This window comes from Rhinopithecus roxellana, chromosome 2 (genome assembly GCF_007565055.1).
Source record: "Rhinopithecus roxellana isolate Shanxi Qingling chromosome 2, ASM756505v1, whole genome shotgun sequence".
Lineage (NCBI taxonomy): Eukaryota > Metazoa > Chordata > Mammalia > Primates > Cercopithecidae > Rhinopithecus > Rhinopithecus roxellana.
In genome coordinates this window covers 153,091,874-153,119,407 of record NC_044550.1, presented here as the reverse complement: position 1 = coordinate 153,119,407, position 27,534 = coordinate 153,091,874, and the positions used below count along the sequence as shown (strand labels likewise).

Here is a 27,534-nt window from a genome sequence, read left to right as displayed (position 1 = left end):
GCTCATTATCACTCGCCATCAGAGAAATGCAAATCAAAACCACAATGAGATACCATCTCATACCAGTTAGAATGGCAATCACTAAAAAGTCAGGAAACAACAGGTGCCGGAGGGGATGTGGAGAAATAGGAATGCTTTTACACTGTTGGTGGGACTGTAAACTAGTTCAACCATTGTGGAAGACAGTGTGGCGATTCCTCAAGGATCTAGAACTAGAAATACTATTTGACCCAGCCATCCCATTACTGGGTATATACCCAAAGGATTATAAATCATGCTGCTATAAAGACACATGCACACGTATGTTTATTGCGGCACTATTCACAATAGCAAAGACTTGGAACCAACCCAAATGTCCATCAATGACAGACTGGATTAAGAAAATGTGGCACATATACACCATGGAATACTGTGCAGTCATAAAAAAGGATGAGCTCGTGTCCTTTGTAGCGACATGGATGCAACTGAAAACCATCATTCTCAGCAAACTGTCTCAAGAACAGAAAACCAAACACCGAATGTTCTCACTCATAGGTGGGAATTGAACAATGAGATCACTTGGACACAGGAAGGGGAACATCACACACCGGGGCCTGTTGTGGGGTGGGGGGAGATATACCTAATGTAAATGACGAGTTAATGGGTGCAGCACACCAACATGGCACATGTATTTCTTACATATGTAAGAAACCTGCACGTTGTGCACATGTACCCTAGAACATAAAGTATAATTTTTATAAAAATAAAATAAAAGAGAATTTTGAATAAAAAAAAGAAATTCTGGGTTGAAAATTCTTTTCTTTAAGTATGTTAAATATTGGCCCCTACTCTCTTCTAGCTTGTAGGTATTCTGCTGAGAGATCCACCGTTAGTCTGATGGGCTTCCCTTTGTGGGTAACCTGACCCTTCTGTCTGGCTGCCCTTAACAATTTTTCCTTCATTTCAACCTCGGTGAATCTGATGATTTTGTGTCTTGGGGTTTCTCTTCTCAAGGAGTATCTTTGTGGTGTTCTCTGTATTTCCTGAATTTGAATGTTGGCCTATCTTCCTAGATTGGGGAAATTCTCCTGGATAATATTCTGAAGAGTGTTTTCCAACTTGGTTCTGTTCTCTCCATCACCTTCAGGTACACCAATCAAATGTAGTTTTGGTCTTTTCACATAGTCCTGTATTCCTCAGAGGCTTTGTTTATTTCTTTTCATTCTCTTCTCTCTAATCTTGTCTTCACTGTTTATTTCATTAAGTTGATCTTCAATCTCTGATATCCTTTCTTCTGCTTGATCGATTCAGCTATTGATACTTGTGTATGTTTCATGAAGTTCTTATGCTGTGTTTTTCAGCTCCATGAGGTCGTTTATGTTCTTCTCTAAACTGGTTATTCTAGTTAGCTATTCATCTAACCTTTTTTCAAGGTTCTTAGCTTTCTTGCATTGGGTTAGAACATGCTCCTTTAGTTCGGAGGAGTTTGTTATTACCCACCTTCTGAAGCCTACTTCTGTCAATTTGTCAAACTCATTGTCCATCCAGTTTTGTTCCCTTGCTAACAAGGATTTGTGATCCTTTGGGGGAGAAGAGATGTTCTTGTTTTTGGAATTTTCAGGCTTTTTGCGCTCGTTTCTCTCCATCTTCATGGATTTATCTACTGTTGGTCTTTGAAGTTGGTGACCTTCAGCTGGGGTCTTTGAACGGACGTCCTTTTTGTTGATGTTGATACTATTCCCTTCTGTTTGTTAGTGTTCCTTCTAACAGTCAGGAACCATGTCTGATTCTCTGCTTTTCACTCCCTCAGCAGGCTGAATTAATTGCTGCAGGTCTGCTTAAAGTCCGTCCATGTTGTGGGAAATGGCAGGATTTCCTTTTTAAAGGCTGAATAATATTTCATTACATATTAATCCATTATATATATATATATGTATTTTTTGAATTTTTTTATTTTTTCAAAAAATCGTTGCCAAGGCCAATGGCAGAGAGTCTTTTCCCTATGTTCTCTTCCAAGAGTGTTATGGTTTCACATCTTACATTTTGGTTTTTTGAGTTTATTTTTGTGTATGGCGTAAGATAATGGTCCAATATCATTCCTTGTATGTGGATATCCAATTTTCCCAGCAGCATTTATTGAGACTATTCTTTCCCATTGTGTCATCTTGATGCCCTTGTCAAATATTTTATGTATAGGATCTAATACATAATAAGCACACATACTATCTTTTAAATACAAAATACCAGTTGTTTCGTATGAAGTCAGACATAAGACATGCGCAAAGATGTAAAATAATGCCACTCTTTTAACTTCCTTATTTTGTTTTAGAAAATATAGTTTAGTTTTTTTGTAAAAATGTTACTTTTGTTAACATATAACAGGTTTATTATCTCAATATGAAATAATAAATATTTTCAAATACCCCTTGCTTTCTTTTCTAATGTCTTGTTTTCTATCTATCCATCTATCCATTCATCTATCTCACATGTATCAATGGATGTAATCCATATAAACAAAAATTACTGAGGAACTCCTTGGGTTTTTAAGACTGTAAACGGGTTCTAAGACCAAGAAGTTTGAGAACTGATGTTCTAAATCAGTGTTACTCTCGGATTCCACAGGAGAGTGACAGAAAAGCAATTCATTAAAGAAATATGTAACAAATACCAACTGACACTATTAATTCAAGAATTTATTTATTAATTCCATAAACATTTATTGGGTATATAGTAAGTTCAAGTTCCTGTGTTAGGTGCAAAGAATACTAAGAAGCATAGGTAAGAGTTCTCAGCCCCAACTACTCTGAGTCTGGTGGTAATTGCTGTGATATAACAATAGTACAAACAAAGAGATGAGAGCTATGATAGAGAAAATGTTGGGAGAGAACTGGAAAGCCCAGGATACTGAATGATAGGAAATGGGCTTTTATGTATTTATTTATTTTGGAGTGGAGAGCAGAAATAGAATAAGGCTCTAACATTGGTGGCAATCATTAAGTAGCATCTATGTGCAAGGCACAACAGGAGATACAAAGATATCTATATCCTTCTAGGAAACTAGAAGTAACAGAAGGCATAAAACAATTATCAGAAAGAGGGAGAGATCAGAAGAGCAGAGTGATATGAAGACAAAGGGAAAAGAACCCAAGAAAGAAGACGTGATCAGATGCTAGAGAGACATCAAAAGGAACAATAAGTATCAGAAAGGAAATTTGTAAATAGAAATAATAATTATTAATTATTAATTCAATGAAAACTATTTCTGCCTCTTTCTATTGAAAATAGAAATACTCATTGTCTCTCTGTTACTCACCTATACTCATCAGGCAATCCATTCATTCAAACTGCAAGCACTAAGCCACCCACCACGTACCAAGCCAATGGTCAATGAAGGACATGACATGTACACTGTCTAGCATGGTTTTTGATCCACACAAACTTAACTATATCACATCATTGTAAGTGCTAAAAAGGCATCCAGAAAAAGAGCTGTGTGTCCTTAGAAGCCAGAGCAATTAATTCAGCGTGCTGAGGAAGTGAAAAGCAGGGAATCAGATGTGGTTCCACAGAGAAAGTGACATCTGTATTTAGTCATGAAGAATCAGATGAGTTTTGACAGGAAATATGTGCATTTTTGTGTGCGAATGAGTGTACTGTAAAGTGATGGGTTATATTAGTCAAGGTCTTGGCAGGAAAAAGATGGCATGCCAAATGCATGCAGGCAGGAAGAAGCCAGGCAAACAATATCCTAACTATACTTTCCTCTCACCCTCTAAATCTCCTGCCTATGCCTCTCATAGGCCAAACTCAAATGAGAGGCACAGTCCATGAAGGTCAGTCTCCAGAGGCACAGATATAGAGGGGTGGAGCGTGATGTGGAGGAACAACCAAATGACAGTATTTCAGACAGACAACGAAGACCTGGATCTGCAAAAGTTCATGTAGGGAAATAGGTAATAGAGAGGGAAAGCAATGAGAATAGGTGAGTGAAGCATGAGACTAGAAGGCAGAACCATCTTTATAAATAGCATGCTTAGACATTCGGATACTATCCTGAGGCAATGGGGACCCACCAAAGGGTTTTAAACAGGGGCATGGTATAATCATATCTGAGCTTGTAGCTCTGTAGATGCTACCTCCCCCAATCCCTAGTTGTTTGATTCCTTTCTCTAAAGAGAGGCCTGATAATAGAAGTCAGACAGATCCAGCTTTGTATTCTGGCTTACTTGCTATGTAACCCATCAGTCAGGACCCAGTCAGAAGACATTAAACACACCAGTGACATGAACAGAGAAAACTTAACATACAGAACTGTTAACTGGGTAATTGAATGGATAAAAAGAGAGCTCCAAGGTACCAGGGAAGTAGCAACTATACAGAGGTAGCTACCACCACCAGTGTGGAGGAAACAGAAGCAGGAGATTGAAATTATTAAAACTTACAAACGTAGGGACTGAAATGCAAACCTCTGACAATGGAGCACTACTTGGCTGGGGTGGTACCTCTGAGGAGAGGGTGCCCTGAAGCAGTTCTTCAGGTGTTAGAAGAACTACACACTGGATTCAGCTGCTACCACAGGAAAAACTTGCCACTGCTGTGGTGAAGGAATACATTGTTGGCAAGACACTCACAAGCAGAAAGAAAGTCCACAGAAAGCAGAAAGGAAGAAGGCTGCTTCTTCCCCTCTAGGCTTGCAATTTCCCTCTAGTTCCACTTATTAGCATAGCCTGACAGGGATCCAGCTGGGCAAGCTGAAGTGTAGTCTGAAAGTCCCAGCCCCAGCATCACGAAGTGGGAGTTTAGATCTGAGAGGCGGAATTTAACAATTGGCACAGTAATCCTGGAAAAGAAACCTCACCTTTGTGGTCTCAGTTTTCCTTGTCTGTGAAATGTGAAATGGGAGTTTTAAAAAATTACCAAATTTATACTATTGGGAGCATTAAATGAAACAAACTATGCAAATCTTCTGTTATAGTACCTGAAACAAAGTAGCTATTCAATAAAAGTTAATTCCATTCCCCATTCTCCAAATTGTGGTATCAACTAACATATGAAAACAAAGATGTGTGTGAGTAAATAATCAGTATACATCTCTTATGAGGCAGTCAGATGTTCTCATCTTTTATAAGTGACCATATATCACATGGTATGTTAGTCTTACTAGGTTTTAACTTACCCTTTTTGCAAAGTTGGGTAATCTCCCCATCTGCCCACCCATTTCTCACTCTTTCTCCCCGCCTCTCTCTCTCTCTCTCTCTCTCTCTTACACACACATAACAAAGAGATTTGCATGCACACATACTCCTCTTAATTCCAGAGAAAATTTTTCCCGTGAAGGCAAAAAATATAAACGTGATCAAAACACAGCTGTTATTCAGCCAGAACTGGATGAACTCAAGTATCAAAAACAGGAAGTAGAACATTTCAATGCTGTTTTTTAAAAACACATATCAAATAAAATTTTTAAAGTATTTTGATGTATTGCTGTTTTTCAAAGTCAATACTGCTAAATGTTGAAATTCAGAAATGAAAGTAAGTGTGGCATTGGTGGAAAACAAAAATCACTAATCTTATCTGGGGCTTTATTAAGAGAAGCAAAGGCCAGGCACAGTGGCTCACGCCTATAATCCCAGCACTTTGGGAGGCCGAGGCGGGCGGATCATGAGTTCAAGAACAGCCTGGCCAACATGGTGAAACCCCATCTAAATAAAACACAAAAATTAGGCGGGCATTGTGGCATGGGCCTCTAATCCCAGCTACTCGGAAGGCTGAGACAGGAGAATCGCTTGAACCCAGGAGCCGGAGGTTGCAGTGAGCTGAGATCTTGCCACTGCACTCCAGTCTGGGCGACAGAGCAAGACTTCATCTCCCAAAAAAAAAAAAAAAAAAAAAAAAAAAGAAGCAAGTGAAGTGTTCAAAACAGGGGAAAAACAAGACAACATCTTTGTTGAGTTCTGGAATTCACATTTTAGGAGGGATGTTAACAAACTAGAGCTCTGCCAGTGACTTAAAACTAGAAGTAAAAGGTGGGAAAGGCTTGTCTTTTCCCAAATGGTTAAAAGAACTCATCATATGTAATCTGGAAAAGAGACAATGGTGGTGAGTTTATAGGACTGACACTAAGATGTCCCAGAACTAGGAGAGCAATTAAGAAGTATCACACTGTAATGGATCAGATTATCATCTATAAATGTAACTCTAGAGATTTTTTCCATAAAAGTGTGACCACAGAGGATTAGGAATCCCAAATACAGTCAAGGGGATGTTGGTGGTGCAGGGAGGAGTCAAGGAGGAATGAACAGAGGCAGGAAAGAGGGAATGCAATGGAATTATAACGAGGCCAAACATGGAAAAACTATTCAGAATTCTGCTTAAAAAAAGATAGGTTTATCAGAAGGGAGATATTTAGCATGAAGCCTAGAAAAAGATGAGTGAAGTGGAAAGAATGAATGAATACATTTCCGAGAAAGAAAGGGGAAATCATCTAACTTGATCTGTTTGCTTTGCTTTCACTCTCACCAAACAACCTTCTTATAATTTAGTTTCCCGTGTAGATTTTCCCACAGACAGAGACTGTAACTATAGCTTACTCATTCCAGTTTGTTTGATAGTCATAACTTCACTCTACTCAGAGCTTTTATTCTCCTTTAAAATTCCAGAAAATAGCTATTTCCCCCATTTTATGGACAAAGGAATTGAAGTTTAGCTAATAAGTGGCAGAACTGTGATTCACCCTCAGATATAATTGACTTTGTACTCCATCACAATCAGAAGAGGCTAAAGCCACAGAAAACACAGAGAGACATATAAGAAAGTGGCAAAATCTAGTAGTGAATACTGCAAAGAAGTCAAGAAGGATGGTGACTGGCAAAAATGTACTTACATTTAGTGGTCTGGGAGACTTTCCAGCAAAAAAGTGTCATGAGCCAGACTACACTACATTAGTAAGAAAATAATAAAGAAACAGAGGCATCAAGTATAGAACACTCTTTCAAGAACTCTGGCTACAAAGAAAAGACAGTATCAAAAAGATATCTGTTTCACTTCAGCTCTAATATAATAGAATACTTCTGCCACCCATTAAACATTGGTGAATATGTCCACTTTGTGGAGAACTATAGGACAAATATATGAAGTTCCTCAACCACAATCATATTCCAGTGAAAGATTCTCCGTAAAATGTACCAGAGTTTGAGATGGACATCATCTACTCATTTCTTCTGTGAGCAGCCATTTTAGACTTAAACAAATGGATTTCTTATGGTCTGTTTGTTTTGTTACTTTCAGAGTACATTTTTCATTATGGAAGCCAGTGGGAAAAATACAATTCCATTTCAGTGTTTTAAAAGTCACTTTTCTGGAACATATCTATTTAGTTAACTGACAATTTAATAACAAGCTCTCAGAAAGATGACATGTTTATATGTGCAATGATAAAATGAATTTTTTTCCGTCTTTTAGCAATTAAACATTTTTCCTTTAAGTGGATGATGTTTATTTCTCTTGGTGCTCATAGTGTTTTAATATGAATTTACCTTGTACTGAGAAATTTTATATTTAAGATCTGAGGTTTCAATCATGTGATCCCTCCCCATAAATTTAAATACAAGAGAATCCTGAGTCTATAATTAAAATCTGTTTAACATCTCAAAAATACTAGAAGCCTTTATCACAGTCAGAAAAATTTATACTTCAGTAGAAACTACAGCAAAGATGGGAGAATTGTGCATAGTTTAAAATATATTTTATAGTTTTAAACACTATATGATAAGCTATATGATAGGCAGTTTTCAAAAGTCAATGTTTTATTATGTTTACAAGTTCTAGTTTTTTCCTTACTGTTCATAGTTATGAATCTGTTTATATATGAAAATGAGACACAAGAAATTCTGGCTAGGGATATGAAGCAAAAATGGGCAATCATACTGTGCTATCTGTTACTAAAGAGCAGTTAGCACATGGATAGAGTATGCTTTGAATCAATCTTTTTGGTCCTTCTTACAACAGAAGTTTTTTAACAATCCTCTGTTTTTTCCCTTCTTTCTTCCTCCCACTCCCACCCCAACCCCTATCTAGAGTTGTGAGATTAAGCAAACAATTCTATCTTTTTAAAAAATCTTTTTTTGGTTGACAGAAAACTTAAACATTTAAATGTGAATTCCTTATGGGATTACCTGGCCTTTTTAAAAATTTCTGGCTCTGATTATTTTTCAAAGATACAGCCCTTTAGAAAAGTAGTTTGTTGCTCTTTCAAGAGTCCTGAATTGAGCAATAAAAATTGATTTATGCTCTATAATAGTATCATAATGTTGTATCCCTGAAACACAATATAAATTAACCTTAACATAAGAACCCTTTGTGCATTCCTACTTTCCTTGATTCACAATTTTTTTTTTTTTTTCTCTGTTGCCAGGCTAGAGTGCAGTGGTGCAATCTCAGCTTACTGCAACCTCTGCCTTCCAGGTTTCCAGGCTAGAGTGCAGTGGTGCAATTTCAGCTTACTGCAACCTCTGCCTTCCAGGTTCAAGTGATTCTCCTGTCTCAGCCTCCTGAGTAGCTAGGACTAAGCGCCACCATTCCCAGCTAATTTTTGTATTTTTAGTAGAGACAGGGTTTCATCATGTTGGCCAGGATGGTCTCAATCTCTTGACCTCGTGATCCGCCCGCCTTGGCATCCCAAAGTGCTGGGATTACAGGCGTGAGCCACCACGTCCAGTCAATTCACAATATTAATTAGTTCTTGTTTCAACATACTTAAGAATAAGACACTCAGTAAGGTAAATAAGTAAGGTAAACACACTTGCTACTAATATGTACCTAGGGCTATGGAAAGGAAAGGAGAGAGGGGGATGGGAGATGGAGGGAGAGAAGGAAGGAAAAAACGAGGAAGAAAAGAAAGAGAATTAATAGTCAAATGCCAGGATGTCTCAGTGTAGCAACTTTGAGACCCACTCTAAGGGTGAGGGGCCAGGCTAGGGCATGTCTGTCTGCTAAATTGTTTTTAGTATAATAGTTCATTTATTAATTCAAAACTATTAAAAGAGCTCTCACCCTTTAAAACCACTTCTGGCATTGGGTGTATGAATTAGAATGATTTTATAAATAAAGTGCAATTATGTGGCATCAAAATTCTTGGACTTGAATTCCAGTCCTACCACTTATCCGATATATAGCCTTGGGCAACTTATTTTTCTCTGTTTCAGTTTCCTTATCTGAAAAATGAGATACTAATAGTATATGCCTCATAGAATTACTCTAAGAATGAAATAAGATAACACATGTAAAGAGTCCAAAGACCTAGCATACTGTAAGTTCTTAATAATGGTTAGTTATTTCACTTTTCTTATCATCATTATATTCCTTGAAGCCCTCAAATATAGTCACCTAATGCACCAAAAGTCACATTTTTTTCATGTTATAACCCTGTAACATTTTTCTTCCTAGATTCATCCATATTCTGCTACTTCCAAATTTTGTTCTATTTCAACTTAGTTTGATTTTTGCCTTCATGTGTAATCAAGAACTTGGGCTATGAATCTCAGCAAAGAAAAATGTTCCCATCCAGTAAAATGTACTAATATTTACTGAATACCTAAGAACAGATTATAAGAGAGAAATCTTATTTTTAAAAGAGAAAAATAAAATTTTGCAAGCTTCCAGAAACAAATTCTACCTATTAACCAGATTCAATATCCGTATTTAAATATTTCTGTATCAATAAAATTATTAATATTTCTTAAAACAAAAAAAATGAAAAGCCAAATTTTTTTCTAAATTCAACACATTAGTTCTGTGGTTCTCTGACTTTTTGATCAAAAGAATAAAGGCCACTTAAAACTTAAATTCCATTGCAATCATATTCATCTAATACCAAAGACAAAGGTGGATGTGAAAAAAAGTGAGAAATAGAAAAGTTAGGTATGTAATCCCTGGTGAAGAAGAAATAACACTGATGTGACTTGACAATTAGCACTCCAAGGGTGAGGGACTAGGCCAGACCATGTCTGTCTGCTCAATTGTCTTCTCAGTACCATTTCATTCACTAATTCAAAAGTAATAAGAGAACTTTTACCCACCATAAGTAGGGGAATAGGGGAAGAATGAGGAAAAAAGGGAGTAGGGGTAGAATAGAATTAAGGAGAGGTAGTCCAGACCAATTTTGATAGTTCTAGAATAGATGAATAAGAAACTAAAATAACTAATCTTTGTAAGTAAAAACTCTCCTGGAGTTCCCAAAGCTGAATCTAAGAAAAGTGGTCATTGCTGAGCCCAAGGGCAGTGTGCACATATTCCCTCCCTATTCTTTCAACAGTATACAAAAGTCGTTACTACTTTAACCTAGATTCCGTGTTGTCTAGGTTGGCCCACAATTCAGAGCAGGTTTAAATAAGCTTCCCCAGAGGCTGCCTGTGTCCTAGGTTTAGGCTTACCCATACTCATCTTGATTGGCAGGTTTTCTCTGCTTGCCGCTTCCACTAGATGTCTCCGAACCTCCATCACTGCCTCTTTGTGCTTAGTGTTGAGTAAAGCTTCCCACAGGGCTTTGGCTGTGGTGTCACTGCAGGAAAACCACAAAAAGAGCTTCAGATTAAATTTCTACTGGATACTGGAAAGGATTGAGAGCAAAATACTTTTTTAAATATATTTTTGAGCATTAATGTAGTCTTTCCTACTGATAGACTCTAAGTATTAGGATTAAAGCATGCCTAATTCACATCATTGGCAGAAAATATTGAGAAATTAAGGAAACAATAAAATCAAGTGAATAAAGGGAAGAAAAGCTGTACTGTGTGATGAGAAGTGTGGGAAAACTATGGATAAATTTTTTTTAAAGATTTTGCACTTAAATCTTTCAGAATGCAACTCAACATCACTAGAGTAACATAAATGTTATATAAGCCAAAATTAAATGCATGTCTCAAAATGATTTATCAGTGATTATAAGCACTATATCAATTCGAGATTAAATACCTGTCTGAGAAACAAAGCAATCAGCAATAGCATTTCATTCAAAAATTACTCAATAGACTTCCTAATTAGTAGACTTCCTACTAAATGAAAATCAGGAATTATACTAAGTAACCATGGACTGAAGTATCCCACTTTGTGCCTTAGGTTGGAAGGATGGTACTTGCTAAAACCTTTACAATTAACTGTTGATAACAGCACGAAGCACTGCATTATATGCAAGGTCTCATCTGGGCTCACTTCCCCAATAGCCCTCTGTCTCACCCAACATGCTATGTCCAAATTATAAATGAGGGCAGTGTTCTTTCCGGAAGATCTCTGCCATGTAGCCAAGTATACACATTTGTAGTAATGTTTTAAAAACTGAATACAAAGAAACAAGGATGACTTCTGTCCCTTTCTAAAGACTTTTTCCTCCAATCAAAGCCTCACTTACTCTCCTACTATTCACTTAGTAATAGTTAAAAAATAAATACATTTTAATTTAGTTTTAAAGTTATATCTATTAAGATTTTAATTTAGTTTTACAGTTATATTTATTAAGATTTTAATTTAGTTTTAAAGTTATACCTAATAAGACATATCTTCCAAGTGTGAATTTGATCTTGAATAATAGAATAATATATTTTTACACTGAGTTTAATGCCTGACACATTATAATCTTTCATTGAACAGTTTTTATTATCATCTATTTTTCCATAATGAACTAATATTACTGCTCAATATACTCCACTTGTTTTAATCTGATTGAATCTGTCATCATTATAACTCTGCATCTAATATTCTTAAGTTTAATTTAAGTAAGCAGGTAAACTACATGCCAGGCCCTATATTTGGTTAGGATATAGATTTTTAAAAAGCTTTGAATGGCATAGTTTAGAAGACAAGGCAGATACAAAAGCAAAGAAATTACTTTAAAAGTATGGTAATAAAATCCATGGTCAATGCTTGCATAGGTTTTTAGGCAAGTGTAATCCTAGCTGAGAGGATAGGGACTGAAGGAATGATTTCTACTGGAAATGATGAGCAAGTACAAAGATATATAAGCTCTTAAACCAGCCTGGGAAGAAGTCAAAACTCAATCTGGGAAGGAAAATGGCAAAAAAAAAAAAAAAAAAAAAAAAAAAGTCTTCAAGAAAGATATAAAATCTTGGTTACAAAATAAGAGAAAGAAGGACATTTCAGAATGCAAAAAATCCTAGGAACATGACCCTGAGGAGCACCGTTCTGTTGCATGCCAAGGTACATGGGGAGGGGGCAGTGGGAGGAGGGCATAAAAGAAGGTGCAGTCACACTCTGGGGGTTCTGCATTCCTTGCCAAGTCAGGTCAACTTTGATATGTAGGTGACAGGAAGCCAAGGAGCATGTGATTGATTTCACACTTTGAGAAGAACAGCATAGCTCAGCAGTTATAAATATAGTCTTTATCATAATTCAAAAGCAGGTCTGTTTGCTATGAGGCTTTCAGAAAGTTATTTAATTTCTCTAAAGCTCTGCAGGCAATTGAAGAACCATGGAAGAATTCTGAGCATGGGAGCTACAATCCCAGTTTCCCAAACTTAGGCTTCATAATTGTTCTCTGCTTTTAGTCTCAAAAACACCCCTCCACAAACCACAGGGATTTCTCACATAGCCTCAATGCAACCCAGAACTTTCAGAGTAGAATGTCACCACCCTCCTCTTTTCCATGAGAATATGTATCTGGCTAATATGTCTCTAAGATCACAGCAGGTTAGGTAATTTTGTGGTTGCCCTATCAGATTGGTGTAGTGGTTTATGGACTCTAGAGTCAGATAAATCTGGGTTCAAACTCCAACCATGCTCCTCCTCACGTACTCCAAATACATGGCCTCCTAGACCATTCTTCTCCTGTATTCCAAGCACAGGAACACACTTCCTACAAATATCTCTCTCTCTCCAGGTATCTGCTAAAATGTCACCTCATCAGAGAGGTCTCCCCTTACTGCCCTGCATAAAAAAGTGACAACGCCTATCACAGTACCTTATGCTAGCACTCTCTTGTCTACTTACTGGGCTTTACTGTTCTACATAATTCTAATTACCAGCTGACTTATTATGTTTCCATGTTTATTTGTTTGTTGTCTGTCTCTCTCATAAAAGATGGGGTCCTTCTATGAAGGCAGGGACTTTGTTTTACTCATTTTTAATTCTTCACTACCTAGAACAGTACAGATCTCTGGTGGGTATACTCAGTAAATACTGAATAAATGATACTTGTTAATTGTGTAACTGTGCACATAATTAATGTTCTCTTTTTGTTATCTGTGGAGTTGGGAGCTATAATAGTGAATTCACAGGGTTGTTGTAGGATTAAATAATATAATTCATTTAAAGCACTTTCCTGATTCACAATAAATGTAAGTTGTGTGGTGGTGGTTGTAGTTGTTACTAGTATTACTGTTGTTATAAGTGGTATTATATCCATGGTCTTTAATTCACTATGTTCAAGAGTTTGTGATATATTGGATGAATTCACTTACTTAATTACACTGAGTATGCCTATTCATACAATTTTGATTAGTACAGATGTACGAAAGTTACTTGTCACCATCTGGCTCTTGTCTATTAAAACATTTTAGAAAAAATACATAGTTTCCATGATCTCTAGCAGTGATGCATACTCAGGTCATGTTTTCTTGAAAATTGTTTTGACAATAAACAATTCTGGGCTGGGCATGGTGGCTCACACCTGTAATTCCAGCACTTTGAGAGGCCAAGGCAGGCAGATCACAAAGTCAGGAGTTCAAAACCAGCCTGACCAACATGGAAAAACCTCGCCCCTAATAAAATTCAAACATTAACTGGGTGTGGTGGTGTTTGCCTGTAATCCCAGCTACTCAGGAGGTTGAGGCAGTAGAATCGTTTGAACCCGGGAGGTGGAGGTTGCAGTGAGCCAAGATCACGTCACTGCACTCCAGCTCGGGCAACAGAACAAGACTCTGTCTCAAAAAAAAAAAAAAAAAAAAAAAAAACTGAATGTCTAGATAAGTGTGAGAGTTCCTAATGCCTACTTCCTGTCCTAAAGAGTTTTCTAAACACATAATACTAACTTCACATTACACATGGTCATTTTAAGTTTATCAAGGGAACATTTACAAGTTAAATAAGGTTCTCTGAATAATTGGCACTGAAGAAGGTCAAAGTCATACTTACTGGTATCTCTTTTATCTCCTGCACCCACTTCTTCACCAAGTCATTCTATTACTGCAATGTGGTAATTCACACATGTACACCTATATCAGCATCTGAGTTGAGCATGGGAGTTAAGTCACTGCCTTTCTCTAATATGCTCATAAAAGTTGATCCAATAGGCAATATTTCATATAACTGAATTTTCACATGAAATCAATTCCTGATATTAAATTTTATGTCAAGAAAAGTTAATTGAAATCCACACTGTAATTGCAATAGCGGATTGTATGTAATTCTTTATCATCTCCAATTGTGTAAAACTTTCTGTTTTCCTACTGGGGAAATAAGCAATACAGAGAGGACTATACACAACGGCCAATGTGGTAGATTAGTAGTAGGCAAGACTGCAGAGTGGCAGGGGCATACGTTCTGGACTAAACAATACAAGGTGACATTTTGCCACTTACTAGCTCTATGTCCCTAAAAGGACTTCTTCTCTCTGTACATGTTTTCTCCTCTCTTAAAAGGGGACGGTAATAGTACATATTCAGTAAGCTGTTATACGAATCAAATGGGCTAATACATCAAATCACCTAGAGCAAATCCTGGCACATAAGCACTACAGCAGTAGTAGCAGCAGTAGCAGCAGTAATAAAGAAAAATTAAAGGGCAGAATTTTCTTGTAAGATATAGAAGGAAGCCTTTTGTATAACTGCAGTAGTCTTCCCCCCGACTTGTGTACATATATGTACAATCACTGTCAGCAGCTTCATTTTCTAATATGAAAAGGTCAACAATAATGTAGAATTCATACACACTGAAAACTCCAACTCAAGCAATCTCCTGTAGATGACAAGTTGATATAAAGAATTTTTATTTTTCAGGAATAAAATTAAGAAGTTTACTATAGCTTACTTCAAAACTGACAGCTATAGGAAGTTAGTGTTTTTCTTACAAAGATTTTTAAGCAATGATTTTTGTTTCAGCTTATCTCTTCAATTTAATTATTGCAAATTTCTGTAGGACCTTTTAAAGCTACAATTATTACTTTTACAAGGAGTTCAGATTCTCTATTCTATTTCCAGACTGGCTTATTAAATGGTTGTACAACTCTTGGGTCAGAAGCAAACATTAGAGGTAATATTAATCATCTTTATATCCTCAGCAGGACTCTACCTAACCCAATACAGACAGATGAAAAATCTATTTTTAGTTTTTAAAAGCACCTAAAGAAAAATTTATAATATTCCTGAGAAAAACACTACAGCTTCAAACAAATCAAAACTGTGATTAGACTCTATTTATACCTAAACCCTTTGTGTTCTACTATAAATCTCGTTCATCTAGCTTAATCTTTTGTCTTAAGTTCAGGAACAGCTGGTCAACATCTTTTTAATAATCAGGCCCACCCTAAAATAGTTTTTTTTTTTTTTTTCCTGATGGACAAATTGAGGAAAATTTTTGAAAGATAAACAAAATATAATGTTAAATATAGTTTCAAATACCATCACTCCATTCTATTTCAAAAGCAATTCAGAATTTACAAAACTTCTTATATCTCATTTGATCCTCACCTCCTGAGCTAAACTATTATCTGAGGCTTCTTAAATCCAATTTAAAGAGCCTCAGAGAGGCAACTGACTGATTTAAGTACCCTCAATCTGTAAATGGCAAAATCACAACTGAGGCAAATGGCTTCTAAACCCGGTAATCTTAATACTTATACCATGCCATGCTTATATTATGCAAATCATCAAAGAGTATCAATTATGCAGAATGTCAATTGTTTTTCACTTTTCATGTTGGTTTTCTTTTCGAATCCATACTATCTTTTAAGTTCACACGTGGGTCCCATAAAGGACAGAATGGAATGGAGTGAAGAGTAAAGTAGATCCACATTAATTCCTAAAGCAGGTAAAGCTCTAAGAATTCTGCACACTTTTGTTGTAAGCAATATCATACTATTCCCCTTGTGGGTCACCATCAGCCATTGACAGTCACTTGGCTACACAGTGCTAATTTTCCACTTTTATTCAGCCTTTTTCCTTAAATGTTTCCCTCCAAGAAGACTTTGATAAATTTTAATCATTCTACATATATATCATTCATATAACTGAAAAGGCAAAAAAACTAGTCTAAATTGCCTTACGGGTATTATTTCCAATCTAGCTCTAACTCTATGTACAACATGTCCTTGGGAAAGAAAGAAGGGGAAAGCCTTTACTTTTTTTTTTTCTTTTTTTTCTTCTTTTTTTGAGATGGAGTCTCGCTCTGTCACCCAGGCCTAAGTGCAGTGGCATGATCTCAGCTCACTGCAGCCTCCACCTTCCGGGTTCCAGTGATTCTCCTGCCTTAGCCTCCTGGGTAGCTGGGATTACAGACACACATCACCTCGCCTGGTTAATTTTTGTATTTTTAGTAGAGATGGGGTTTCACCATGTTAGCCAGGCTGGTCTCAAACTCCTGACCTCAGGTGATCCACCTGACTTGGCCTCCCTAAGTGCTGGGATTATAGGCATGAGCCACCAGGCCCAGCCGTCTCTACTTATTTTGACACTGATAAAAATGAGACAAAATGAAATGACTGCTTAACATTTCATTATATTACAAAAATTAAAAAGGAGGGATAGAGCTCAGGTCCACTACTGGAAGTGCCAATGGGCTGCTTCTGCAACTTGGTTAATTAGTCTTTTTGGTGTTTTATATCCCCTTACAGGTATTACTAATGTTATCATTTTCACTTATTGAAAACTCACTATGTCACAGGCAGCATGACTGTATTATCTCATTTAATAACAACAGCCTTTCAGGATGAGTGTCACTGACCCCATTTCATAAGTGAAAAAACTGATTCTAAATGAGATAAAATAGTTTACCCAAATTACATGCCTAGTAAATTAGGGTTTGAACTCAGGTTCCTGCAAACTCCAAAATCCATCTGTTTACCATATTTCTACACTATTCTGTAAAATAAAAGGTTTGAACTAAAATGCCAATTTCTGAGATTCCTTGGGTCCCCAACAAGCTATATTTACAAGGTTTCCAGGCAGGGTGTGGTGACTCATGCCTGTAATCACAGCACTTTGGGAGGCCGAGGCAGGCAGATCACCTGAAGTCAGGAGTTCAAGACCAGCCTGGCCAATATGGTGAAACCCCATCTCTACCAAAAATACAAAAATTAGCTGAGCGTGATGGCACATGCCTGCAATCCCAGCTATTCAGAAGGCCGAGGTAGGAAAATCACTTAAACCTGGGAGGCAGAGGTTGCAATGAGCTGAGATTGCGCCACTGCACTCCAACCTGCGAGACAAGAGTGAAACTGTCTCAAAAAAAATCAATAAAAAGTAAAAATAAGGTTTCCATTATGCTATGGTACTCAAACTCCACATGTACAAATTTGATTAACTTTCCAAAGGTCAGCAAAAGATGAGTGAATATCCCATGCTGCTATTTCTTTTATTAAACCTCTTTTTCTTTTTCACAAGTCCAGTGATAGCAATAAAAAGAATTAACAACAACAAAAAAATCACCAACAGTTTGTGGAATATAAATTAAACAATTTATTCCCTTTTTCTGCTTTTAATATCATGGTTTCAAAAGAGATAAACTGAATCCATTGTAGCTACTAGAATACAATTTAATTTGTTAAAATAAATTCCTTGAAATTTACAACACGAAAGTAGAATATTTATTCTGTGAAATATAAGTAGTTTCTATATTTTCAGTAACTATTTAAAATGACATACTAATTGTCATTTTTTGATAAATTATTCTGAATCCTTAAAAATCAAACTATTTTTATAAATTGTCATGTTTGAAGAAGACCAATGACATGCACATAATAATAATCTGCTACAAACAGCTCTTTAAGGTCTTTCAAGAAACTTCTGTACATGAAAATATGGTCATTTCAGTTCATTCCTGGCTCTTTATTCACCAGAATTACTCAACCCTGAATGAAATCTTAGAAGTTGCCTTGGGTTGGCACGTATGAAATGTCAAATGCAGTCTGCTAGAAACTAACAGGAAATATTCATCACCAAATAAAATAAATAGAAGACAGCCAAATTTTTAAAAGGTGGCCGAATGTTGAATCATGGTGACACTTCAATCAAGTAGAAGGCATGCAATTAAGAGATGAGGGTGAAATGTGAATGCACACCATTATCTTGTGACTAAACTTAGAGAGTTTCTTCATGGCATGCACAGGAAGTTAAGCTAAATCACAGGATATGCAATAATAGTCACAGTATTCCATCAGAGATACAATGACAACAAAAACCCCAAACAATTTCAACTAATTTTAAACAGAGGACAAGCTGAATCAGTTTTTCACAGCAGGGAATAATGGCTTCCATGAGGGGTGAGCTTAATGAGCTCTGAAGGTAGGTTTTCTAATTAAATTATTCACAGAGGCTTCAATAGTCATCTTTCCTTTTGACTACCTTTTAAAACAATTATCTCATCTTTAACAAATGTACCAATTAATCTTCATCTCAATAGAAACAAAAGCAGCTAAGTGCAAGATATATGACAAAGTCCCTTGGCACTGGAAAGCAGCTCTTTGTTCATTCTTTCTTTCAAAATATAAGCACTTTCTGTGAGTTGGGCATGGATGCTGGAAACATGGCTGTGAGCAGCCTCCCATACCCTGCCCACATGGAGCTAGCCATCTAGCAGGGAAGGTGAAACTAAGCGCACTCCAAAACAGAGACTGGGAACTCTGGTAAAGTGCAACACCTAACCTGGGCTTGTCAGAGGCATTTGAACTAGAGCAAGTCCATCTTGAATAAGGACTGGGTAAAATAAGGCTAAGACCTGCTGGGCTGCATTCCCAAATGGCTCAGCATTCTAAGTCACAGGATGAGATAGGAGGTCAGCACAAGATACAGATCATGAAGACCTTACTGTAGGCTGTTTTAGCTTACAGTAAAGAAGCCGACCAAAACCCGCCAAAACCAAGATGTCAATGAAAGTGACCTCTGGTTGTCCTCACTGCTCATTATACGCTAATTATAAGGCATTAGTATGCTAAAAGACACCCCCACCAGCACCATGACAGTTTACATATGGCATGGCAACATCAAAAAGTTACCCTATATGGTCTACAAAGGGGAGGCACAAATAATCCACCCTTAAAAAACAGACTAGATAACAACATATTAACTATTTAACCATCATATAAAATACAGAGTATTTGAGCTTCATCTCAGTGTAAACATTTTTTATTCCTACTCTCTATCAGTTCATTAATGATAATACTATAATCAACACAAACTTAATAATTTCCTCTTAGAAAAGAGTAAAGCATAAGAAAGACTGTTTTTCATATGGATTTCTAATGCATAAATGGATTAACTCAGTATGAGGATTTTAAATCAATAACACAATTAGATTACTTAAAAACCAAACACATATCCCCTCTCTGCCACATTTTTCTGACTCTAAAAGATATACTTTGAGTTCCTATAGGTTAGTACATGACCCAGTACACAGAACAGCACTTGCTCCACTGAGGAACTCTAGGCTAGATTGATTACATCTGTGTGTTCTGGCTCAAATTCAAGCCATGGAAAGTTTAGGATTAATTCATATGTCAAGAAACTCTAAGACAAAGAGTTAGTGACAGTTTTATAGAGGCTCTTAGAAGCAAAGGTATCTGCCTGCTTCACTCTTCTGTCACTCACTTCCATGAAGAAGGTTCATTTCAATCAGCATAATCTTATATGCAATGATTATACAGTGACTCTGGTACCTATCAATTTGGTAGGTGACACCATTGTGTTTATATGCACATTTGTATGAAGCTTCAAAGCTTTGGAAAAACTTGATGTGTGGAAAATTATTATAGCTTGTTTTCTCTTCATTGATAATAGCCAATTGATTAAAAACTAGCTTGAGTTTTGGCTCAGCTGAAATAGGAATTTGCATTGCTCCTATTATTAACTATCTTAATTCCCATAGATTTTGTTAAGATGTTTTGTACCATCTCCTTTGATACTCTAGAAATATAGAACAGTGTTGAAGTGTTACAACTCTGAGGAAAGAATATACAGTAGTTCTTTCTTTTGAGACAGGGTCTCCCTGTGTAGCCCAGGTTGGATTATAGTGGCACAATCACAGCTCACTACAGCCTAGACTTCCTGGCCCAAGTGATCCTCCCACCTGAGTAGCCAGGACTACAGGTGCATGCCACCATGCCCAGGTAATTTTTTTTTTTTTTTTTTTTTTTTTTTTTTTACTTTTTGCAGAGATGAGTTTTCACTATGTTGCCCAGGCTGGTCTCTAACTGGGCTCAAGCCATCCTCCTACCTCACCCTCCCAAAATACTGGGATAACAGGCATGAGCCAACGTGCCTGGTCTTTCTTTTTGCATTATAGTCAATCCATAAAACACATTCTATTTAAAGCATTTTCCGTATAGTAAGATAAATAATTCTGTGTGTGTGTGTGTATATGTGTGTATTGTGTGACAAAAGTAGAGGGCTCTATGTTGTCACTTAATTTCTGTGTTCCATGATATCCAAAAACCTGGGAAACCACTTCAAAAGGTTCCAGGCCTAAGGAACAGAGAAAAGAGGAATCTTCAGGCTTCCTTCTAAATTTTTGCAGCCACAATTACCCTATTAAAATAGGAGACAGGAATTCTTAGTAAAAACCCCAAATACAGGGATAACAAGCACACAGGTCTTGAATATTTCCCACAAGGAATAGCAAAGTTAGGAAGGCATTGAACAACTTACACTCACATTCAACCTTGTGGACTAGGAGCACACCATCCCCTAATAAATGTCTTCAATACTATTTAAAAATATACCCGGGGCCAGGCACAATGGCTCACACCTATAATCCTAGCACTTTGAGAGGCCAAGGCGGGAGGATTGCTTGAGGCCAGAAGTTCAAGACCAGCCTGGGCAACCTAGCAAGACCCCATCTCTACAAAAAAAATTAAAAATCAGCTGGGCATGGTAGCACACACTTGTAGTCCTAGCTACTTATAAGGCTGAAACAAGAGGATCACTTGAGCCCAGGAATTTGAGGCTACAATGAGCTCTGATCATACCAGTTCACTCCAGCCTAGGTGACAGAGTGAGATCCTGTCTCTTAAAAAAAAAAATCTATATATATATATATATATATATATATATATATATATATATATATATCTCCAGGATACACAGGGACAGAAATGACTGTCAAAAAGGAAGAAGTTCTTATACTCACACACCCCTTGAAACAGGAGGCATGGCATGCCAGGCAGGGCCACATGGGGAAGCACCAGGGTTGGTCAGGAGGCAGAGGGAACAAGGGAAAAACATAGGCACATGCCTTTATTGTGGATTCTGTGGGAAGGAATGGCCAAGGCAGGGTAAGCCGGCTGTGGGAGCTTAGGATTTGCTGCTTTAAATCGTTTCTGTGGGCTCTGGTTGTCTGGTACCTGGCGCTGGGGTGACGAGGGCAGGGGAGTATTGGCTGGGAGCATAAGAGCCCAGCAGAGGAAAGAGGGGTGAGGTCTGATTGATAAGTTTGCATATAAGAGGCTCATTTCCTGGCTAGTTGTTTGCTGTTACTAGACTCCAGGTGCCAGAGCATCAAAGAAACAGAAAACAAGAAAATATTGTTAATACTAATATTGATATTAGTTAACTATGTCTTAGTCAAATAAGGCCTAGGAAAGTAGAGAAAATAAAATTATGACACATGGGAAAGGTTCTTGAAGCTTGCCTCACCAAGAGAAGATACAACAACAGTCAGGCACTCTATCTCCAACCCTAACCCACCTTGCAATACTCCTTTTCTCACCACAAAAACTCTAACTTCCCTCTTACTTTTGTTTCTGTATTCACTCTCCTTAAGAACGTAATATAACCTAGAAAATTACTACAAATGTGCCTGTGTGTGTGTACATGCTTACATGTTTGTGACAGTTAAAAAAAAAGAGAGAAGACTCGCTGCCTTTCTAGGTGACACAGATGACAATAATTCTAACAACACTTTCCTAGAAGCTCTCCCATTCTTGAAGGTAAAATGCACTTGAGAGCCATGACCCACCAAAACATAAATGATTAACAAAAATAAGGATTGCACCATTCAATCAAATCACAAAGAATTAGCCAGAAAAGAAGAAGAAGAAGAAGAAGAAGAAGAAGAAGAAGAAGAAGAAGAAGAAGAAGAAGAAGAAGAAGAAGAAGGAAGAAGGAAGAAGGAAGAAGGAAGAAGGAAGAAGGAAGAAGAAGGAAGAAGGAAGAAGGAAGAAGGAAGAAGGAAGAAGGAAGAAGGAAGAAGGAAGAAGGAAGAAGGAAGAAGGAAGAAGGAAGAAGGAAGAAGGAAGAAGGAAGAAGGAAGAAGAAGGAGTAAAAAACAGAAGAAAAGACACAGGACTGAGCTTCAAGTACAATCTAGACCAGCAATAAACAAAGAAGGTTCTAGATACCACATTTTATCAATTGCAAATGATCTGAATAAGTAAATGAATTGAAAGGCATCGTTGGAATGTATTTTGTGAGATTTACTGATAGCTTTCTAGAAGAAATAAAAATAAAAATAAGTAGGTAAATCTGAAATCTCAAAGGGAAGTCACTATACAAGACTTTTGACTTATTTTTATCTCGTTTGAGTCTTACAAGCATATATGGTAGGCATTATTATAACCAAATTTTCAGATGAGGGGGCTAAGGTTCAGAAAGCATAAGTAACATTAACCCTTCAGTTCAAACAATGTTTAACAGGAAGCTTTTTGTTTAAGTCACTTCGTCCAGATGTTTTTTAGGATACTAAAGGGGCATGAAAGAAGAAAACATCAATACATGGAAAAGTATATGAAAAAATGGCAAACCATGACAAAGCAGCTGAGTTTATGCAAAATATGCTAGAATGATTCAGTCTTAGACTATCTATAAATACAACTTGCCACATTAACAGATGACAAGAAAACATACTATCTTTTAAATAGATTCAGCAGAAACATTTCACAGATTTCAACACCAATTCATGATTTAAAATTTTATTTATTTTTATTTTTATTTTATTTTTTTTTTTGAGACAGGATCTGACTCTGTTACCCAGGCCACAGGGCAGTGGCATGATCACAATTCACTGCAGCCTCGACCTCCTAGGCTCAAGCAATCCTCCCACCTCAGCCTTCTGAACACCTGGGACAACAGGCACATGCCCCCACACCTAGCTAATTTTTGTATTTTTTGTAGTGACAGTGTTTTCAGCGTGTTGCCTAGACTGGTCTCGAACTCCCAGGCTCAAGTGATCCACCTGCCTCAGCCTCCCAAAGTGTTGGGATCACAGGCATAAGCCACTGTGCCCAGCCCATGATTAAAACATTTTGTAAAATCTTAGTAAATTAGAATGAGAGCTTCCTTAACCTGATTCAAAAAAAAAAAAAAAATCTACAAAAAGTCTACTGTGAACATCATTATAAATGGGGAAACATTAGAAATATTCCCCTTAAAATCAGAAATAAGGCAAGGATAGTCACCATCACCTCTCCTATTTAAAACGATGTACCAGACAAAAAGAAAAAAATATCTTCTCATTCCTAGAACATATGCAGTCTTGCTATGAGTTTTGTCAAGTACCAAGATCAAAAGAATGAAAATAGCCGGGCGCGGCGGCTCACGTCTGTAATCCCAGCACTTTGGGAGGCCGAGACGGGTGGATCACTAGGAGATCGAGACCATCTTGGCTGACACAATGAAACCCCATCTCTACTAAAAAAATACAAAAAACTAGCCGGGTGAGGTGGCGGGCACCTGTAGTTCCAGCTACTCAGGAGGCTGAGGCAGGAGAATGGCGTGAACCCGGGAGGCGGAGCTTGCAGTGAGCTGAGATGTCCTAAAGATGTGGTTAGCAACCTGATCTTCATAGGTCCACAGATGAACATCTTTAGTTGCCATTAATCTGTATTTATTTTAATGTAAATCACAGAAAATTTAACTAACAAATTAAACCCATGACTATTCAAGTATACAGGCATTATTTTAGAATGAGGCTGTAAGTAGGTACTGATCACTTAAGTTTAGAAACAAACAAGCAAAACCTGTCTTTATAATAAAGTCCAAATAAGAAAAAAACAAATGACAACAAAAAACTTCATAATTTAATCCAAATGCCATTAGTTGGAGCCTAGAAGGGAGTTGTATTGATACAGCAGCAGAGTTCATGTAATGAGCAGGCTGGAAACATGTTCGCACAGAGTGTCAGAGCCTGAGAGGGTTGAGGGGGTATCATCTTGGGGAGGGTTGGTAGCTGAATACAGGGTGTTGGGATCTAAGCAAGAAGAGGAAGATGTCTGCACGAAGGGCCCAAGAAGGTGGGTGGGAGCATCAGATTGCAACCAGAATGAGGGGACATCCACATGGGATGGAGGGTGGCAGCAGTCTGACCCAGGGTGGCAGAGCCAAAGTAGGATGAGAAAGGTGTCTGTGTAGGGGTGGGCAGCTGCAGCCTGGCTCAGGATGTCAAAGGCCAAGTGGAGTGAGAAGGATACTCACACCAAGAGTATGATGCACTATGGCAGTGGCAGCCCAGAGCAAGTGAGCAGACTGAGAGGGGTGAAGAGGAGTCCAGTGCAGAAGCAGGCCAAACCAAAATATCAAAGCCTAAATGGTATGAACTCTCCATGCAGAGCATGGGGCAGGATGCATTTATGTTGGAGACCAGGAATGATGGAGGCAGCATCCACGCAGAGGAGGAGAAAAAGGCAGGAATGTTGACACTATATCGGTTAAATACAGGAGACCGAGCAAACTAAGTAAACTTATTGAGGGATAAGAGGGACAGGTTACTCACCGTTCAAGAAGTAGTTACAAATATGCAAAGAGAAAAACTTAAATGAATCCTTGAGATGCTTGCTTAGAGTTGGAAGTATTGCTGGGAACTCATAGTTCTCAATATACAGAGATTAGCATAGAAATAAAGATCGGCCGGGCACAGTGGCTCATGCCTGTAATCCCAGCACTTTGGGAGGCCAAGGCGGGTGGATCACGAGGTCAGGAGATCGAGACCATCCTGGCTAACACAGTGAAATCGTGTCTCTACTAAAAATACAAAAAAAAAAAAAAAAAAAAAAAATAGCGGGGCGTGGTGGCACACGCCTGTAGTCCCAGCTACTCGGGATGCTGAGGCAGGAGAATTGCTTGAACCCAGGAGGCAGAGGCTGCAGTGAGCCAAGATAGTGCCACTGCAATCCAGCCTGGGTGAAAGAGAAAGACTCTGTCTCAAAAAAAAAAAAAAAAAAAATGATCAATGTAAATACATGTGCATGTGTATATGTGTGTATGTGTGTGTGTATATATATATATATATATAAATTCCTTAGCTGTGTCCACTGTGAGGCCCTGGGAACAGTGACACCTCAAAAGCAGCAAGCACACTGAGAGCCCAGATCTTGGTATCTAAATACAATTTTCCACGAAAAAGAATTAGTGCTCTTAGAGAAATGACTGATTCCAGGACTAGTTAGGATAGATACAAGATGAATTTAAAATATACCAGAAAGTATTAAAATGCTCAAAGAATGATGGTTATATATCAAAAAGACATGGAAGTCAGGGGATCTCATTGACCAAATATGGGATAAAATTAACATCAAAGCAAATAATAAAAAATGAGTTATAACCCATTGAATAAAGTTTATGCTAATATACACAAATAAAAAATACATACATACATGTGGAGAACAGAGAGCTTTATCTTACCATAAAACATGAAGAAATGTAAAGAAAATGATAGAATTGGAAAAATCATAATTTTCAGCCATCACAGAAATAATTCAGCCAAGACACATTAATAGATGCTAAAGCAGTGGATTAAAATTTGACAAGGAAGAGACTATTTACATAATCTTAAAATGCCTCCTTTATTCAAGTGACCAAAGCTAACATCACCGTAAGTGGACGAATTTAAATTATGTTCCACCTGATGAGATGCAATAAGCAGGCCAGGTGCAGTGGCTCACACCTGCAATCTCAGAACTTTGGGAGGCCAAGGCAGGTGGATCACTTGAGGCCAGGAGTTCAAGACCAGCCTAGCCAACATGGCAAAACCCATCTCTACTAAAAATACAAAAATTAGTCAGGCATGGTGGTAGATGCCTGTAATCCCAGTTACTCAATGGCTGAGGCACAAGAATCGCTCAAACCTGGGATGCAGAGGTTGCAGTGAGCCGAGATCGCGCCACTGCACACCAGCCTGGCGACAGAATGAGACTCCGTCTAAAAAAAAAAACCCACAGCATCACTTCTGTGATATTCCTGTCAGAAATACATAACCTGAATCTAACTGTGAGGAAACATTAGACAAACATAAACTGAAGAACATTCTCCAAAATCACTGGTCTGTACTCTTCAAAACTTTCCAGATCATGAATGTTATGGGAAGACTGAAGACTAAGACGGCATGATAAGTGAATGCAGCGTGTGCTTCTGACTGACATCCTTTCACTTTTACAAAGGACATTATTGAGACAAATGGTGGAACTTGTCTAATCTACAATCTACATCTATACTCTAATGAGGGTAGTAATGTACCTGTTAATTTTTTATTATGATTATGTTGGAAAATATCCCTTTGAGAGAAATAAATACTAAAATATTTGGGAGTGATGGCCATCATGTTGGCAAATTACTCTCAAATGGTTCAGGGGAGAGAAAAGTTTCTTATACTATTTCTGCAACTTTCTTGTATGTTTAGAATTATTAATAAATTTTTATAAAGGAATCAATCAATTAAAAAAAATACCAAGCAGCAAAAATATAAAAGTTGAGTATGTGAATGAGGTGTTCTCCAACTAAGTCTAGAAATACTACTCTAAGCAAGTGTAAAGAGAAAACACAGCCATTCCAAGCATCTAAATGCTCACAACCCTTCTCCTAGGGTAAAAATTATGCTGGTTATTGCTAAAACAATTTAAATTAAAAATGCTCTGAGTAATCTCCTTATATAAAATATAAGCTCTGAGGACCTGAGATTTCTTACTTAGGGAACCTAATGTATTTAAAGCACAGGAATCCCTGAAACAAACAAAATTCTAAATAAGAGTAAAGCCACATTCTAGATTGTATAAAACCCTTAGAGACATGGTACTCCTCATAGAAATAGAGCAATATAGTCATGGACTAGTGTTGGATAATACAGGTCTTGGCTATATTCTAAAACTCACTTTTCTCCTTTTACAATTAATATAGTTCATAAAACAATTACTAAAATTGAGCTCTAATATTGGAAAAGTCATAATTGAAATAGTTATGCTATAGTACCCAGTGAAAAATCCCACAGAAAACAAAAACAGAAACAAAAAGTAAAGATAATCCTGACAGAAAAAGAAAGGATATTATTCTATTTATCGAATGATGGCTTTCTATAAATAAAGTACAAATATAGAGACTGCTTCTAGAGTAAAAGAAAAAAGATGAATTCTGT

At 37.4% G+C, this 27,534-nt stretch overlaps 1 protein-coding gene across 2 annotated transcripts in view; it reads right to left on the bottom strand.

The window, feature by feature from the left end:
• SCFD2 (sec1 family domain containing 2) overlaps positions 1-27,534 on the bottom strand; it is a 511,989-nt gene that overhangs the window by 428,065 nt on the left and 56,390 nt on the right. For both annotated transcript variants that reach the window (XM_030922437.1, XM_010369016.2), the window contains exon 3: positions 10,410-10,537. In XM_030922437.1, the coding sequence (XP_030778297.1) occupies positions 10,410-10,537 (128 nt within the window). The remainder of the gene's footprint in view (positions 1-10,409; positions 10,538-27,534) is intronic.